The sequence below is a fragment of the Mastacembelus armatus genome, chromosome 23, assembly GCF_900324485.2.
Source record: "Mastacembelus armatus chromosome 23, fMasArm1.2, whole genome shotgun sequence".
Lineage (NCBI taxonomy): Eukaryota > Metazoa > Chordata > Actinopteri > Synbranchiformes > Mastacembelidae > Mastacembelus > Mastacembelus armatus.
The window spans coordinates 9,289,374-9,306,957 of NC_046655.1; the positions used below are offsets into that span (position 1 = coordinate 9,289,374).

A 17,584-nucleotide genomic window follows, 5' to 3' on the forward strand; every position below is an offset into this window, starting at 1 on the left:
TTTTGACACTGACAAACTCAAGTCTCATGATGTTTTGAAGCTCAAAGCAGAAAAGAGAACAGATAGAGTGAGAAAAGAAAGAAAGCAACCACTCTTAATAAGACTTGTGTGCTGTACAGCAGATCAACCTAATTTCTTTAATACCCACATCCTGACAACAATTTTAGTTGTGCAGTACCTCAAGGTTTGCATTTAGTGTCTTTCATACAGCATCTACTGTATGTGTGAGAGATGTGTACCCATTAATACACTAAAACGAAGAAGGAAACATTAATAATGGATTAGAAAGCCCCCTTAGACTTGCTGTCTGCTCACATCTGTGGAGACACACATATACACACACACACACTGCACAGTGCAAGAAAAATACAGAGAGGGAGAAGTCGATCTAGTGCCCTGAGGGAAGTGTCTAACATGGATATGGGTGGTCAGTCTTTTTTTAAGTGCTGCTGAGAAATGGAATGTTTCCAGGAAGTCAGGTGTCCCTCGGTTGTTGTCATGTGACTACATGGTCATGTGATCATAATAGGCAAAAGATTGAGAATAAGAGAGGATGGAGTAAGGGCTAGTAAGCACACACAGATATTTCTGTGTAATAGTTGCTAATGGGTTATCTTCAGTGAAGTGGTTGCTGCAGGATGAAGGCATCAGCCTTTACAGGCCCTAGTACACACACACACACACACACACACACACATACACATTAATACTCTCAGAAACTCACTGAAGCTTTTAGAGGTGTGTGTGTATGTATGTGTGTGTCAGTCAGATGATATAGATGAGGCCTCAGGTTACACATTATGACAGTAGGAGATCATCACCTCCCAGATTGTCATAATCTCTGAAGCAGCTCACGAGGATTTCTAATAGCTTTAAAACATTTCAAAAGACGTACTCACTTGGACTTAGAGTCTTCATTGCTGAAATGAGTGTTTTCTGTAGTTCTGTTTTTTGGGATTGTGTGGCAAAATGAGGGAGTGTTGCTTTAAACCATTTGAGTGATGGTGAGCATTTTTTTTCTCTGTTTTTTTACTACTGCACTGGATGGATTTGTTTTTTCAGATGACCTCATATTCAAATGAAATACTTTAATAAAATAATACACAGGCACAGGGTCACAACATTTTGTCTGTATACCTGACTAATACTAGAATATTGTTGATTTATTGAATGAAACTGAGCTGAAGTCAAGGCATCCTTTGGACCTCTTTTGAATCTAGTTGCCATGGTGATGATCCTGATAACATTGCTAGCTGTTTAACTTCCAACATCTGACCTAAAATATTGTTGCCTCTTTAGATACAACTTATATTTCAGACCAGTCCATCTGCTCTCCGGCCTGTCATTTGTCCCCTTAAAGGATGTGGACATTATGAACTATTTTGGATGTGTGTCATGATTTCCTCTGATATCTCAGATTTCTGTTTGTTCCAGGTTAGTTGTATCATGTATTTAATGTTTCATATCTGGTGCAACCTATTTGTAGCAACTTAATAATTTTCAGTTGCAGAGGAATTTGTAGCACACACTTGAATATTTGCCTTTAAAATCCTCAGAGCACTGAGGTTTTCTCAACTTATTTTTATCGTTGTCAGGCAGCTCCGATTTTATTTTTGGGGCAGTGATGTGCCGAATGTGTCAGCTATGGTTAGACACAGACCTGGTGAAGAAATGTGCAAATACATTCTGAGAAAAACAAATAAGCATGACAGGTTTTACACACTTTTGTGTATGAATGCACACGCTTGCACGTCTTTACAAGATCCAACACGCCCACACTGCCCTTTCCCTCTGTGTTTATGGAGGTGTCAGTGGTAGAGTTGGAATGCCCATTAAACTGTGCATGTGTGAAGGAGCTTTCCAAGAAGCTAGTCTGCCACAGGATGGAAGAATGTCGACTGTAACTTTCTTTTTTTTTTTTGCTTGTTTTGCTCAGACTAAAACAAGCTGTGACCACTTCTAATAAAGACTCGGTTATAGCTGGGTGCAAAACTTAAAGCCTACAATTTACAGCTGTACAACAAAAATATGAGGGACACAGACAGTGGAAGCCAGTGCCTCAGGCTTTGATGTTTGATCCAGTGAACACTTGGCAGACTTCAATAGTGGGAAGCTGGTGAGGGATCATGCCCTTGTTCACATGGAAGGAGGTGGGATTGGAGGAGATGGCAGTCTCTATGAAGCTTTTGAGCAGAAAAGAAACAGCTGGGGGTATCACACTCCCTGATTCACCTGTGCCTTTTACTCAATTTTGCTCCATGTCTGAATTAAAATAATTTTATTTATTTATTTATTCTTTTTATAAAGCAGTGTGCCAGAAGTGTCTCACAGAAACAGAGCGTGTATAGATAAAAAGATGACAGATCAAAATACAGCCTGAGACTCACTCTAATGGATGTTAGTGGCTTCTCTGAGTTAAGATGAAAGGACAGTGTATATCCTTTGTTAGAGCTGTATTTTAATGCAACGCCACACCATTTGCCGATAGAACCTGGTTTCACATTTCTTCAAAATTTGTATTTCAATAGCATGTGTATATTCTGCATCAATGTTAGATATAAAAGATGTTTGTTTCCTGTTGGTAAATCATAGTTAGACCTATGTTTTGAAAACAATTTTTACTCTTCTCTTCCTCTCTCCCTCTTCTGCATGACCTCTTTTTTTTTCTTTTCTGTTAATTAACTTTCCTCTCCAACTCTCACAACCTCTTCCTGCTTGTTTTGATTGTAATCACACTCACTATAATTCTGTCGTACTATTAATATGACATGTTTTGTTTGGATACAGATTTCAGAAGAACATTTCCTTAATGTTGTGGGTGTATAAGTAATTTTCCTCTTCTGTCCTGTCTATAGGACCGTAAACTGTCCAAGTCGGAGCGTCAGCGATTCAAAGAGGAGGCCGGGATGTTGAAGGGTCTCCAGCATCCTAACATTGTCCGCTTCTATGACTCCTGGGAGGGACCATGCAAAGGAAAGAAATGTATTGTTCTCGTCACTGAGCTCATGACATCTGGCACACTTAAAACGTGAGTGCATGAGAAAAATATAAAATTCTCCGAAATGCTAATTTTATGACTTTGTGCGAAAACAGTTTTTAACCTATCTTGAGTATTTCCATTTAGGTCTGTGGCCACAGAAATCAGACAAAACAATAAGTTTTACAGCAGTTGTGATTGGAGGGTCTGAAACAGTAGGTCGATAGAAACAAAAGACACTGGTAACAGTTTACACTTAATATCTGACTAATTAAGATGATGTGAACTGATTCAAGAAAAAAAGACAAGCTTTAAAAAACAATTATCCCACAGCCTTAGAATGGTTAGTGTGCACAACACACAGGCATTCAATCACCTGTCACCTACTTGTATGTGCCCCTTTGCTTCTGAACAGCACCGTCATTAGAGACGATGACTCACCATTAGCTTTTTGTTCAAACACAAAACCTCCACAGACACACACTGTTCAGTCTTCTCTCAAACCACCAGCACTTTTTATCCCATTTCCTACTGCCTTTCACAACAGTGTCATCAGCACCCATCATCTCTGCATGATAGGTGTAGCAGCTGTTAATGGGTCAGCTCTGGCTGTTTGTGTTAGCATACCATGTGTATGTGACTGAGTACCTGACTATGTACTTATGACTTTAAAAACATAAAGTGATACTGTGTATGTCGATACACTTCCCAGTTAAAAATTTTAAAGTGGATTTTAGCCTCAGATACACAGAAGTTGGTAAACCACAGGAATTATGTGGAGACTCATTTTTATACACGTGCCAAATGTTACGATTTGGCACTTACGTCAATACCAGCATCCGTATTGGTCGTGCCTCCCCCTCCATTAAATTCATGAATTGATGCGTCCATAGCTGCCATTGTCCGTGTCATGACCGAATGCCAGTCTCTCCACTGTAGAGACTGCAAAAATGATTGTTGTCCTCATACAATAAAAGTTTAAATGTGCTGCGATTGGCACAGGGTGTGCCTCATGCAGTGCATCATGGGACAGCAGTCCACCTGCCAGCTGCTGCTGCTTCTGCTGCAGATTCCTCTCATTCCTGACAGAGACAGAAAGAGAGAATGTGGCAGGCGGACTGAGGGAGAGAGGGGTTGACAACCTAACTGATAGTTACATACAGTTAGTTTCAGTTAGACAGGAGTAGTCAGCACACATAGCCAAACCATTAGGCAAACAGATGATTAGATAGCTTGTGGGGTGGCAGAAAAACTAATGAGCTACCTGTGACCACAAAAGGAGAGAAGTAATCCAGGAGCACAGTACTACCAAGGATAGTAGCGCCCTCCGCTGGAAAAAAGCTTAAATGTATGAACAAATGAAGAAAGCTGTACTGACATTTTCAAGCCAGCAGTTATCTGGGATGTTGGACACATGTTAATTGTGAATTAAAATTTTAATTGGACTTTTTTTTTTTTTTTGCTTAAATGTCACATAAATAATTTACTTTGTCAATTAATCAAAAAATAAAATCAACTTTGTTCTTCACACATGCATACTTTTTTGCAATAATGTATAAGAGCGTGCATGTAGAGATATGAACAGGATCAAGAGTGCACAGGAATATGGCTGTCATCCAAATAAAGACTCAGAAAGGAGATGTGGTGGGAAGGGTATGAGAGATGGCAAGTGGGACGACTGATAGCAAAGTAGGGAGATTGTGAGGATGGAAATACTGACTAGAGTGGTGTAATCTGTGTGGGGATGTGTGTATGTGTGTCCAAAAAAGATGTAAACCAATTGGAATTACCAGGTTTTCTGCCATAATTGGTCAAAAAAAAATATGATCTTCATTGTAATAACAAGTAGAGTCAATGGGCATGAATGTGTGTGTGTGTGTTTGTGTGTGTGTGTGTCTCTGAACCCACCAATTAAATATTCATTCATGATGGTGGAACCCACAATAACCTTAAAGAAACACTTCCAGTATTTGCAGGTCAGACCTGCAGAACATTCAATGAATTTTTGATCATGATAAGATGCATGTTGTGAGTGGCTCTCTTGAAGTCATTCTATAGCATGTGTTGAATGGGATGGATGTAAGAAAGCAGGACTGGCTGTAAAACATTTCAGTACAAATGCTAAAGTTGTGAGATCTATTAAAGATATCTTCACTTGCATTCTCATTAAACCCAGTGTAGGTGGAGTTCATGTTAGGCCACAGACAGAAGAGAGGGCACACTGCACGTTTTTTATTTTAACTCCACCAGTCAGCAGAGATGCTGCTTGGTCTTGGTTTGAGAGCATGCTGATGTGACTGTACTCATATCAGCAGTTTTCAATGAGAAGTCACTTTGCAGTGGGGGAAGAAGTATCTTGATTCTTTACTTAAGTGTTAGGAGCCTTAAAACAAATATGAAAATGCTCCACTATAAGTAAAAGCCTTCCATTCTGAATTTTACTAAAATGTGAGTAAAAGCACTCGTTCAAAGGTCAATACATTTTTATACACTTTAATGAAAAACATTATCTGCAAAGTAACTTCTGGCAATGAATCTAGTGCAGTAAGACCTGTAATAGTTTTCTGTGAAATGACATGGTGTGGAAGTATAAAGTGGCATGAGAGTACAAATATCTTAGAATGGTGTCCAGAGTCGTCTGGATTGCTCCTCTTTGGTAAAGACAGATTTGCAATTGCTGCATAATTAGAGCAGCTGTTGACACTAAGGATGTGTGGTTCTGCCAGCGATTCTGGAGCCAGACTAAATAATGTTGCTCTGCATCGGTTCAGCTGTGTGGAGCAAACTGGGAGGGCATCTCTGGTGAAGACAACAGTTTTTAAAGGTCATTTAAGGTTCAGTCAGCTGCCAGTTAATCACCAGGGCCATGAGCAGTTTCAGTCTGAGATAAGTTCAAAGCTTGGGCTTTGAATCAAATGCAGTTAATAGATCAAGGACAAGATTATTTTGAGCTCAATATACTAAAGTGCTAAAAATAATTTAAAATAATTATTTTACCTGCAGTGATTTACACATATCAGTAGAATTAAGCAAATCAAATCAAATAAGTGGTGGAATAGTTGATCTTTCTTGAATCTGCTTTGTCATCTGGGTGATCAGAGGATGACTAAGGATTACAGTGTACCATGTCTGAATGTGTCTGTTCAGCGCCCTCCTTGAATTTCGCTGAAGGGCTGAGCAGAGAAAGCCCCCAGCTGATAAGAGAAAATGAAAAACACGTTGCTTAGAATTCAAACATCGATTTTAAATTAGCTAATCAAGAATGACAAATCATTTCTGAATGAATTCTTAGAGCTCTGACAGAGAAGTTTTGATAGAAGCTTTTCCATGCAATAATCTCATCTAATTTATTCAAGAAAAATAAAAACAGCCATGGGTTTTAGGTTACGTGGCTGAAAGATTTTAAAGACATAGAAAAGCAGGTGGACTGGAGCCTCTAGATCACCCACATATGTGGATCTGTCTAGGCTGGCGGCCTGTCAAAGGGTGTTTCTCTGCTTTCCACTTGTATTTGTGGGATAGGTTTGTATATATTGCATCTAAATACAGATATATTAATCAATCTCAGACAAAAGTATTACATTTTCTAAAAGTTTTGTCTAATGGTATTTGGTATGTATGAAATGTCAGTCTGATTGACTGTTTGTATGTGTTTTTTGTGTACATTCATGCTACTGTCAGTGTTTATATACATCTCTTTAAGCTGGACTTGTCAGTTTTCTTGCTTTGGTTGGGTAAACTTTAACTCTAAAGCCTTATCCAGGTTTGTGTCACTTCACTATCTTATCTGGGTATTGCATGCCGTAATATTACTATAAAATAAATTTACAGTTCACTTTAAACTGTCATCTGTCTTTTGCTGTATAATATTTGATATGAGATACATAATAGGGCTGATTGGCTTTTGTGCAAGTAGTCTTAAATGTATTTTACCTGTTTCATAACATGTTGGCTGTTACTCTGTTGGGACAAAGGCTGCTTGCACAGGATACATGTCTGCTGACAGGCTGAACTTTCTGCTCTCTGTATATGTTTGCACTCTCTATCTCACTCTGTTGAGTGACATGCTCCCTTGTGTGTGATTTCTTTGTCCTGCAGCTACCTGAAGCGTTTCAAGGTGATGAAAATCAAGGTTCTGCGCTCGTGGTGCAGACAGATCCTGAAAGGCCTTCACTTCCTGCACACCAGAGCTCCACCCATCATTCACAGAGACCTGAAATGTGACAACATCTTTATCACAGGGCCCACGGGCTCAGTGAAGATAGGAGACCTGGGGTTAGCCACACTAAAGAGAGCTTCCTTTGCCAAGAGTGTCATAGGTAGGGAGATGCATGTTTATATTCACTGAATACATAAATTCCTAATCTCTGGCACACACACTACCTGCCTGTAGATTTTAAGCAGATAAAGATAAGATAAAGTTATATGCTTGGATAAACTGTTTTGGTTTGAAGGTGGAGAAAATGAAACAAATGAAATAACTGGTATGTGTTACCCTTATTAACTGCTTCCCATCCATAGACTCAATCTGATAAAGACCAAAATGAACCCAAACAACACAAGTGACATGAATATTTGTACTTCGATGCAACTGAAGCAAGAATCATAGGCATACCAAATCTCACAGCATTTTGTAGTCAATAGGAAGACCTCAAGTATTTAGGGACATAAAGAAATCCACACAAAATAAAAATGATTAGGCTAGTATTTGGCACCCACAGTGTGTTTGCAGCTTTACATTCGCTGTTCTATGCACAGAATTTTTAGATCTGAGTCCGGTTCTTATCATATCATCCATCCATTTCCTATACCTTAACCAGGGTCACAGGGATCTGCTGGAGCCTATCTCCCAGCTCTCTTTGGGTGGAAGGCAGGGGTACACCCTGGACAGGTCACCAGTCCATCACAGGGCCACATAGAGACACACAAAGACAAACAACCACACACACTGCTGTGGGCAGTTTAGAGTCACCAATCAACCTGACATGCATGTTCTTGGACAGTGGGAGGAAACAGGAGTAGCCGGAGAACATGAAAACTCCATGCAGAAAGGCCGGGTTGCGAACCCACAACCTTCTTGCTGGGAGGCAACAGTTCTAACCACTCAGCCACCATGCTGAGCATCATATCATACTAATTTATTTGCAAGAATAAATGTGCGGTAACAGATCCTTTAGTATCTAGTCAGATATTAAATTCCACTTGTGATAAATGCAATAGACTAAAAAACAATTGTGCATATACTTGTTTTTATTAGTGGCTGACGATAAGTTGGGCTCTTTTTTGTCTGTTACTGCAAGTTGCAACATTTTTACATTTGGCAGTACTTATACAAATACAGCCAGTCTGGCCTTTGTTTCTGCAGTGATGATCTACTGTACACTATATATTTTCCAGAAGAATATATAACATAGTAGCAGAATTTTTAAGATACAGAGTGCAGCACAGTGACTAAGGGATCTAAATTTCCATTGGGATGCAAAACAACATTGTTTTTCCTTCACTTTCCTCAGGTACCCCAGAGTTTATGGCTCCAGAGATGTATGAGGAAAAGTATGATGAATCTGTAGATGTCTACGCCTTTGGCATGTGTATGCTGGAGATGGCAACCTCAGAGTACCCCTACTCTGAATGTCAAAACGCTGCTCAGATCTACAGGCGTGTTACAAGTGTAAGTCTGCATTTCCTGCACTCTGTTTGTATCAGAGTGAAGAATTTTCATTTGAATGCCTCAGCTTTGAATGCTTGTGGGGAGACAGAGTTGTGGCATTCATGTGTAGTATCCAACATACTTATTTGTCTCTAATCTCCATCCTCGTCTGTTCAGCTCTCTCTGCTCCTCCTCCCGTACTTGTTTACTGACTGCACTGTATTAATAAGTTTGGCATGAGCTGCAGGAGATCCAGTCATATGATTGTGTTTTTGCACTGATTACTCTCTCTCTCTCTCGCTCCTTCCCCAGCACTCCCTTTCCTTTCTCTCTCTCTCTTGGGGAAAAAAAACTTGGCTACATTTTTTTTTCTTGGCCACTAGAGTGCAATACTGAGCAAGTGCTGTCATATCAGTTCAAAACATGATATTGTTGTTAGTCTTTGAGTTAAATAATGGCATCAGCCTCAAATTGTCCTTTCAGTTTCATCATCTAAGTTTTATTTATTTATTTCCCCTGATGTTCTGAAAGGCAGCCAAGGTTTGTCTTTCACAACCTCTCAAAACCTCTATCAGAGAAACACTCAATTTTAGCATTAGCATATTTATTTATTGACAAACAAAAGCTAGCATGCATCAACCCATCTGATTGAAATGCACATAATTTACTTTTAGTTTTTGTACCTTTTCCAGCATTTGCTAAAATGTGGATGACAGTTGGCTGGAAACACTGAGAGGAAAAAATGAAACAGAGACCACAACAAAAACAAAGGGGACAACAGATGCATTCAGAGGCTGTTTTAAGTTGAGTGCTGCTGAGGTCATCACCCCAACAACACACACTGGCAGATGAGTGCTGTCTCATGGGACGGACTGATGTAGCTTTGTGTAGACTGACAGAGATGGTTAATGGACCAGTTGCTTTTACTAGAAATCTCTCTCTGTTCTCTGTCTAACCCTCTCTTCTTCCTCCGTTGTCTGTCTTTTCCCATATATCTGCATTATCATATCATATAAGTCGATTAAATAGAGTTTTTAGGAACATTAATTTTAAACAGAGGGAAAATGAACACCAGAGTCCCTACATTTTTGACTGATACTGTAGAAATACAGTGCAGTTCAGAGCTTATGGATAACTGCAACTTCCCCTTCAGCTAAAACTAGTGGTTCTGTTTCCTCAGGTGAACATTAAAGTTCAACAAATTTAAAATTTTAATAAACCTTTGGCACACACAGGCAGGGCTGGAAGTATTTTTTTAATTTAGTGTATATACTGAAAGTCATGTGTTTCAAACCTGCCTTAATTTGCTATTTCATTAAAATAGTTGTACTTATGGTTATATACAGTACCTTAAGCTAAGTCCATATGATTTGCCCATAAAATACAAGTGGAAGGAATTTAGTTTCAAATTGGCTTCCTTCCTTTTACTACCATTATGGCAGAAAATAGGCAGTCCTGAAACAAATGTCTTTCTGTCTCTGAATCTCTAAATTCAATTTACAAAGCTTTTACGAGCAGATTAAATTCATACAGTATGTTTCAGTCCATTTATGTGTCTGGGCCCTGTGTCTCTCTCCCCTTCTCATTCATATTTCCTCTTTTCAGTCACACAAAACTGAAATTATTTTTCATATGTATGTATTGTGGTGACCTAGGCCTCTGGATTTACAGCTCTGTTTGTGTGCAAGTTTTAATTTAATCACAGTAATACACTGAGGTCAACAGAGCGTTTAGCTTTTTAGATCATTTTATTCAGGCAGCAAAACATTTAAACAACCAACGTCAGTTGTCTGTCTTAGTTAGTGTGACACACACACACACACACACACACACACACACACACACACACACACACACACACACACACACAACCTTGTGACAACCCCAGGGTGCCACCATCACCTGCTTCCTTTCATTTCACTGCCTAATCCATGCTTCCAGCTTTCCACCCTTTGCTTCTCATCCAGGCTGTCCTCACAAAGTTAGAGACCTCAGTTAATCCCTGATGTGTTTAGCTGTTTGTATTTTCAGATGTTTTTCTGATCTTCTTGTTGTTTTAATGGATCATTTTATTGGTTATTAAAAATATTTTTTAAAAAACATACAAACTATTTCCTTTATATATTCTTTAATGGACTTTGACTGTAAGACAGGGTCCTCTGAGTGTGTAGGGGTTGTGTTGATATACTCTATAGTTCGTCTTCTTATAATTTGACATAACAATGTAGTTGACATGTTCTATGCTCCTTCTTATGGGACATTCCTTAACTCCAATCAGCCTTGTTAAACTAAAACCCAGCCTGCTCTCTCTCTCTCTCCTTCACCCTCCCTCTTTGTCAGATTTAATACCATTACTTCCTCCATCAGGCCTAACTTTGTTTGGAATCTCACAACGTGTGTGTGTGTGTGTGTGTGTGTGTGTGTGTGTGTGTGTGTGTGTGTGTGTGTGTGTGTGTGTGTGTGTGTGTGTGTGAGAGAGAGAGAGAGAGATGGGGGGTTGTTATGTAATGACAAACTGAGGGGGGGGGTTGCAAGGCCAGAAGGGAGGACAGGGCTGGAGGAAAGAGCAGAAGGAGGTAGTCACTGGGACAAACAGGTAGTTAATCAACATAGTTACACTAGAAACCTTTTTCAAAGACATCTGTCAGTCAAACCGAGGTAAGTTACTGTACCTACCTTACATTTTTTGCTCCATCTGTCAACGTGTTTGTCATTTAGCTCTTTTAATATTTTGTAGTCACCCAAACAAGTCATTTTTAAACTCATACTTGCTAGTTCTTACTTTTATATATTCTGTGATTTCAGGCACAGATACTTTTTAGAATAACTCTGTGATATGCCTTAAATGCTGATATGTTTCTGCTCAGCTAGGAAATTTTGCTTTGTGCATATTTTTTGTACATCGCATCAAAGAAAACACTAAAGAGCAACAGGTTTACAGAATGAATGTCCAGCAAATACATGCACAGTATGTTTGTGCATTAGACACATGACAAAGAGCATAGTCCTTCCTACATTCCAGCAAGTTGATTTTCCTTTCTGGAAGTGTGTGTTTCATTGTGTTTTCACTCTGTCTCTCTGTGTACAATCTTCTTTGCTTTCATTGCTCTTCTTTCTCTGTGTGTGATTATACAGGGAGTGAAACCTGCCAGTTTTGATAAGGTAGCCATTCCTGAGGTGAAGGAAATCATAGAGGGTTGCATAAGAACAAACAAGGATGAGAGGTGAGTCATACAAACTAACGATCAGTGTCAAATCTTTGATAAAGTGATTTCTGTGTGTTTGTATATCTGGATGTTTTATAGTCGTTTTAAGTTTACAGACAATATTTATATTCACTCTTATTATCACTACATCCTATAATGCTTGATGCTACCATTCAAGTGTGTCTTGTGTTTTTCTGGGTTTTTTTCTACCAGTGCAGTGGGACTGAACAGTAAAATCCTCCTTTTCTTTGAATCTTGTTCTAACTCACAGCTCCTTAGTCAGAAATAAGAAGTGCTCTGTTCTGTTGCCCAGTATTGTGGGTCTGCCAAAACGTAACCACTCTCTCCCTCCTTTTCCTTTCATTGTCTTTCTTACTTTATTGTGCAAATTCAGTTACATCACTCTTTTATGAAGAAAGATCATTCGATCCATTGTCGCCCAGAAACACTGACATTTGGAACATGGTGATCAGTTTCAGGAGTCATTTTTTCCATGAAATGTCTGACTTATCAAGAGGTCCAGCCCCCAAACAAATGGGCATAATGTGAAATGCAGTATGTGTGCAAGGCAGCATCAACATGTCATGATTTCCAGCTGAGAAATGAAATACCATGTCTCTCCTGTTAGCTTATAATATAAAGATCAGTTCACAAGGCATTTCTGGACTTGCTATCAAGTAGCTTCACGAAGTAAACCCAGTTCTTCCTCATCACCAGCATTTTATTTTAAACTTTCCTTTTATCGTCTTCAGCTGAAACTACAGTGACAATAATGTTGATTCTCTGTTCTAAATCTGTGTTTTTGTCATGTTTCTCCAGGTATGCCATAAAGATCCTCTTGAACCATGCATTCTTCCAGGAGGACACAGGGGTCCGGGTTGAGCTGGCAGAAGAAGATGATGGGGAATTAATTGCCATTAAACTTTGGCTCAGGATAGAAGACGTCAAGAAGCTCAAAGGCAAGTATTGTTTGTTTTCGACTGGTTAGAAATATGCAAGTGGTTGCAACTGGGATATTTTTTATTTTAATGTTAACATATAGTAGCTGTTCTCAAAAATCACAGTTCATTTGGTTCAAAACTATTAGCAATATGCTTAACCTTGAATATTTTATTACAAATAGAGGCACAGCTGCCTGACCAGCCATCTATACTTTGTTTTTAGGCAAATACAAAGACAATGAAGCTATCGAGTTTTCCTTTGATCTGAACAAGGACGTCCCTGAAGATGTGGCCCAGGAAATGGTATGTAGGAAGATGGGAATTGATGAATCCACAGATGATGGAAGGAGTTTTGGCCAGAAAGTGACAGATTTAGGCAAAAGAAAATAGACTAAAGGGAGGATATTATATGGAAAGAACTGCTGTATATGGTAAGGAGAGATGGAAAGGGAGGAATTAATGTACAAAGTAATAAATCAGAGGGCTGCAGTTTTGGAAACAAAGGTAAGTGGATTTAAGAAATGTTGCCTGTTTGTTGAAGAGTATATGTGTGACCTCACCTATCCCCCCAGGTTGACTCTGGTTATGTTGCTGAGGCCGACCATAAGACCATGGCCAAGGCTATCAAGGACCGTGTGTCTCTGATCCAGAGGAAGAGAGAACAGAGGCAGCTGGTCCGAGAGGAACAGGAGAAGAGAAAACTGGAGGCTGAACACCAACAGCAACAGCAACAACAACACCAACAGCAACAGCAACAACAACACCAACAGCACCAACAACACCAACAGCACCAACAACACCAACAGCACCAACAACACCAACAGCACCAACAACACCAACAGCACCAACAACACCAACAGCAACAACAACACCAACAGCAACAACAACACCAACAGCAACAACAACACCAACAGCAACACCAACAACAGCAACACCAACAGCAGCAACAACAGGAATCACGCAACAATTCACACATACAGGTTTGTGGAATTTGTTAGTAAATCAGTTTGTGACTATACATGTACCTTTGTAAAACAAATTGGTTGCTGGAATAATATACTGATCAGTTTTTTATGTTTGGTTGTTGTTGTAAGGAAACATACCAAAGTTCTTGGGTTTGTCAAATGTTTTGGCAGTACGCAATAATCCAATCCAATACAACAGGAGCGCTTATATAATTTAATGTAAAATGTGAGGTTTGTGTGTTTATCTTTTCTTTGACCTTAGCTTGTTTTTGCCTGCAGGCAGAAGCAGAGGAGACTGAATTAGAGCAGCAGCAGCTTCACTATCAGCAGACCGGCATCTCCCACACATGTAAGACATCCTGCAAATAATAACTCAATCACTATATACTGAGATTATTGGGTGTTTTGTAATCACCTACTCATGACTATTGACATCAGTGTTTTTTGTTGGAATTCATTACACTATGGAGATGTGTTTAGAACAAAGAGGGACCAGAGAAACAGTTATCCTCTTGGCATCTCATTACATTTTTCTCTCTCAGCTGAAGGAGGTGTGGACAGTGGCCAGGGCTCCTCAGTTTTCTCCTCAGACTCCCCCCACCTGGGACAGCTTTCCATGTCATACAGCTGCCCCAACTCTACGCAGCCCCCTTCCCAGCCCCAGACACCCTACCCCTCCACCCCCTCTGCTACCCAGCAGCAGCAGCACCCAGGCTACAGCCAGCCACCACAGCCTATGGTGAGTGATGCCATCGAGATTTGACATGATGCATGTGTAGGTTTCCTTTGCACTTATGAGGGCTAGCTCTGAAAATGACTCACCAGTTTGAAGTGATCACTGCATTGAGTTTTGGAGTGAGTTTGAGCTGGAATGACATTTGCAGTGTTTGTCAGTGGGCTGGGAATTGTAACTGTGGATATGTGTTGAATGAAATACATAAGAGCATATTGTTGATTTTATTCTGTGGAAAATAACCAGAAGAAGAAGAGTAGCAGAAGATATGCCATTATTTTCTTGTCCAGTGAAGCATATGACCTTTAGTATTGTGCAAGGAAAACAATCAGTTTGATATCATCTTAGACAATCAGATAAAGTCTAATGCAGTGTGATATTTATTCATATTCACCGGTGTGTTACTTAGCTAGCAGCGCCAACCACTCATTTATAGTATGTCACCTACTATAGCCACAGTTTTTGCTGTATTTCATCTTAGTGCTCTCTCTTCAGTCTCCAAGATGTCAGGTATTTCTTCCTATTAGTCCTACTGTTTTATCTACCAGTTACCTCTTTCTTTCTCCTTCACTCAAGTCCTTGATGTATTGTCCATCTTCTTTCACTAATGATCCTTTGATTATTTTTTTTTTTTTTTGTAATGGGTGTTACATTGTCTATTTTCACATTATTTTTTTTTTTTGTTGTTTTTTTTTTTTTTGCACTGAGTTGGTCATTTAGTTTGGACACACATCAACACCTGTAAATTTTAGTTTGCTCATCCAGTGGAATGATTTTCAGTTTTGAAACACAATGACTATTAGCACAACATTATGTCATTTCTATTTTTATTACTCAGGGGAGTGGTGTGAATATCCATGCTCACCATTGTTTGGTTTTACAGTATCTGACGGGTCTTTCCAAAGAGATTATTCACTTTAAATACGGTACAAAACCGTTTCTGGATCTGTTCATCCATTTAATACATCATGTTTTCATGAGATCATGTATGGACTGTTTTGACTTTTATCCAAAGCAAATAACAGTACAAAAGCAAACAGGCAGCCATAGGCAGGTTTACTGCTACAGTACAGCTGCTCAGAGGCTTTTTGTAGAGCCTTTGCTGAGCTGACTATTCGCTCTAATTGAATGCTGATTTCTATCTTCACAATGCTGACCAAGCAAGATTTCTACTGCTTGTTTTACTTAGTCACTCTGGGATTTTATTTCTCAGCATGCTCAATGCTGAGTAGCAGATAAGTCAGATTTATTGTCCCTAATGGGAAAGACAGACATTCCTCATTTAATTTGATTTGATGGATTTAGGTTTTTTTTAGGTCTGTCTTTGAAGTAACATAATATTTCCAGGCTTATTGCTCATCAAAGTTAACACACACAGTGGACTCTGTGTAGACAAACTCACTTGGTTAATTTTTATTACATAACTTTATTAAAGTTTTTGTGGTTGATCATTCTACCCTTTTATGTAATGTTGTTTACTTTTTTGTTTTTTTTCCCTTAGTTTTCAGCTTGTCTCAAGTTTGTCCTTAGAGCACACTGTATTTCTGTCTTTTTGTTCTTGTTCTTTGGAATTTATAAAGGTTTAGCTCCATTAAGGTTCTTATCTGAAATGGTTTCCTAAAAATGTCACTGTTGCAATGATCTTCCCCATAAAAGTTTTTTTCTAAAGCTTTTAACAATTTAGGAGCTGCTTCCATTCTTGCTAATTTATTTTATTGTAATAATAGCAGTAATGTCAACTCATTCTTCCACAAAGTTGAACTGTTAATCTGTGACTGTTTTTCAATCATACAGTATAGAAAAATTTCTTCACTTAGTCTTTGAAACATAGACTTGTCCTGTTACTGTTACTGTTGTTGTCTATGTTGGAGTCATTTTTTTTGGATTTTAATTTTCTGTTGGTTCTTTGTGTTGGTTCTACCCTCTTCTATCACTCCTCCCTGACCTGCAGCCTGCGTCCCGCTGCTGTCGAAGTCGTAGCATGTCTGTTTGCGTCTCACCCTCCTCCTACTCCGTTTCCCACCCTCCTCCGCCCTTGGTCTTTCCTCTAAGGCAACCCTCCACCCCACCTCCAGACCTGCTCTCCTCATCCTCCCACACCACCAGCTCCTCCTGCATGTCTCATATAGTTGAGAGGGACACATTTGCTGGGCGCCTTTCGAAGGCCCTGGAGACAGTCCTACCCCTTCAGTCCTCTATGCCTAGGGCCAGGCAGCGGAGAGCCAGCCTACCTGCCTTGTTCTCCACCCCTGTATGTTCACAGACTTCATTCCCAGGACCCACAGTGGTGATGACGCCTCAGAGAGGAAGGGAGAGAGCAAAGATGGGGGGATATGAGTCACATTGGTGTCTGAAATTAGAGATAATATCAAACCAGTACCATATGAGTAATTTGTGCTAACTGCTGGGTGAGAGTAAATTAAAGGATGGTTATTACACAGCTTGTGATACCGCTGATATTACTTATCACAGTTGTTGAACTAAACAAGCAATCTGTAAACAACCACATATAGTATAATTAGAAAATATAATTTATTTTGCATGTTAATTGCAAGTGGAAGAGAGGAGGCACACAAGAAAAAAAAAAAAAAAAATCTTGAACTTGTGTTACCACTATATAATTCACAGTCCCATTCACTGAATACTCATATGTATGCATATGCATATGCATATACCCTCTCCATAGTTTTCTAAGTTTAATAAGATTTTCTATAATGAGAGGAGGTTTTAAAGTGTATGGCCAGAGGCAGTAGTATAAACTGGAATGATATGTATATGTACAATATTAAGTATGTGGAAAATACCACATCTGTGTTATGACTTTAGGGCACTTCAGGTGGTGTGTTTTGAGTAAGCCGATTGACTTTGTATTCAGTCTTCAGACACTGCTGTGAATTGGTCTTTCTACCCATCCATTTCTCTCTCCCTTTCTCTCTCTTAAAACACCACTGTGTGCTTGTATTAAGTACAGAATGACTTTCATGACCCTTAACTTTCCTTTAAGATGCATCTGCCATCAGGAAAACTGTCAGTTTCATTTTCATTATTAAAGTTGAAATAGAATTATTGTTAATGTTGATCATCATAATGTTGGTCTATAACATCTACAGAA

The 17,584-nt window shown here is 39.2% G+C and overlaps 1 protein-coding gene across 1 annotated transcript in view; it reads left to right on the plus strand.

The window, feature by feature from the left end:
• Positions 1-17,584, plus strand: part of wnk1b (WNK lysine deficient protein kinase 1b) — a 76,945-nt gene that overhangs the window by 30,118 nt on the left and 29,243 nt on the right. Inside the window, exons 3-12 of the mRNA XM_026326536.1 lie at positions 2,856-3,028; positions 7,076-7,296; positions 8,491-8,648; positions 11,763-11,851; positions 12,653-12,792; positions 12,998-13,077; positions 13,347-13,501; positions 13,994-14,088; positions 14,282-14,478; positions 16,424-16,723. Coding sequence (XP_026182321.1) covers positions 2,856-3,028; positions 7,076-7,296; positions 8,491-8,648; positions 11,763-11,851; positions 12,653-12,792; positions 12,998-13,077; positions 13,347-13,501; positions 13,994-14,088; positions 14,282-14,478; positions 16,424-16,723 — 1,608 coding nt within the window. The remainder of the gene's footprint in view (positions 1-2,855; positions 3,029-7,075; positions 7,297-8,490; positions 8,649-11,762; positions 11,852-12,652; positions 12,793-12,997; positions 13,078-13,346; positions 13,502-13,993; positions 14,089-14,281; positions 14,479-16,423; positions 16,724-17,584) is intronic.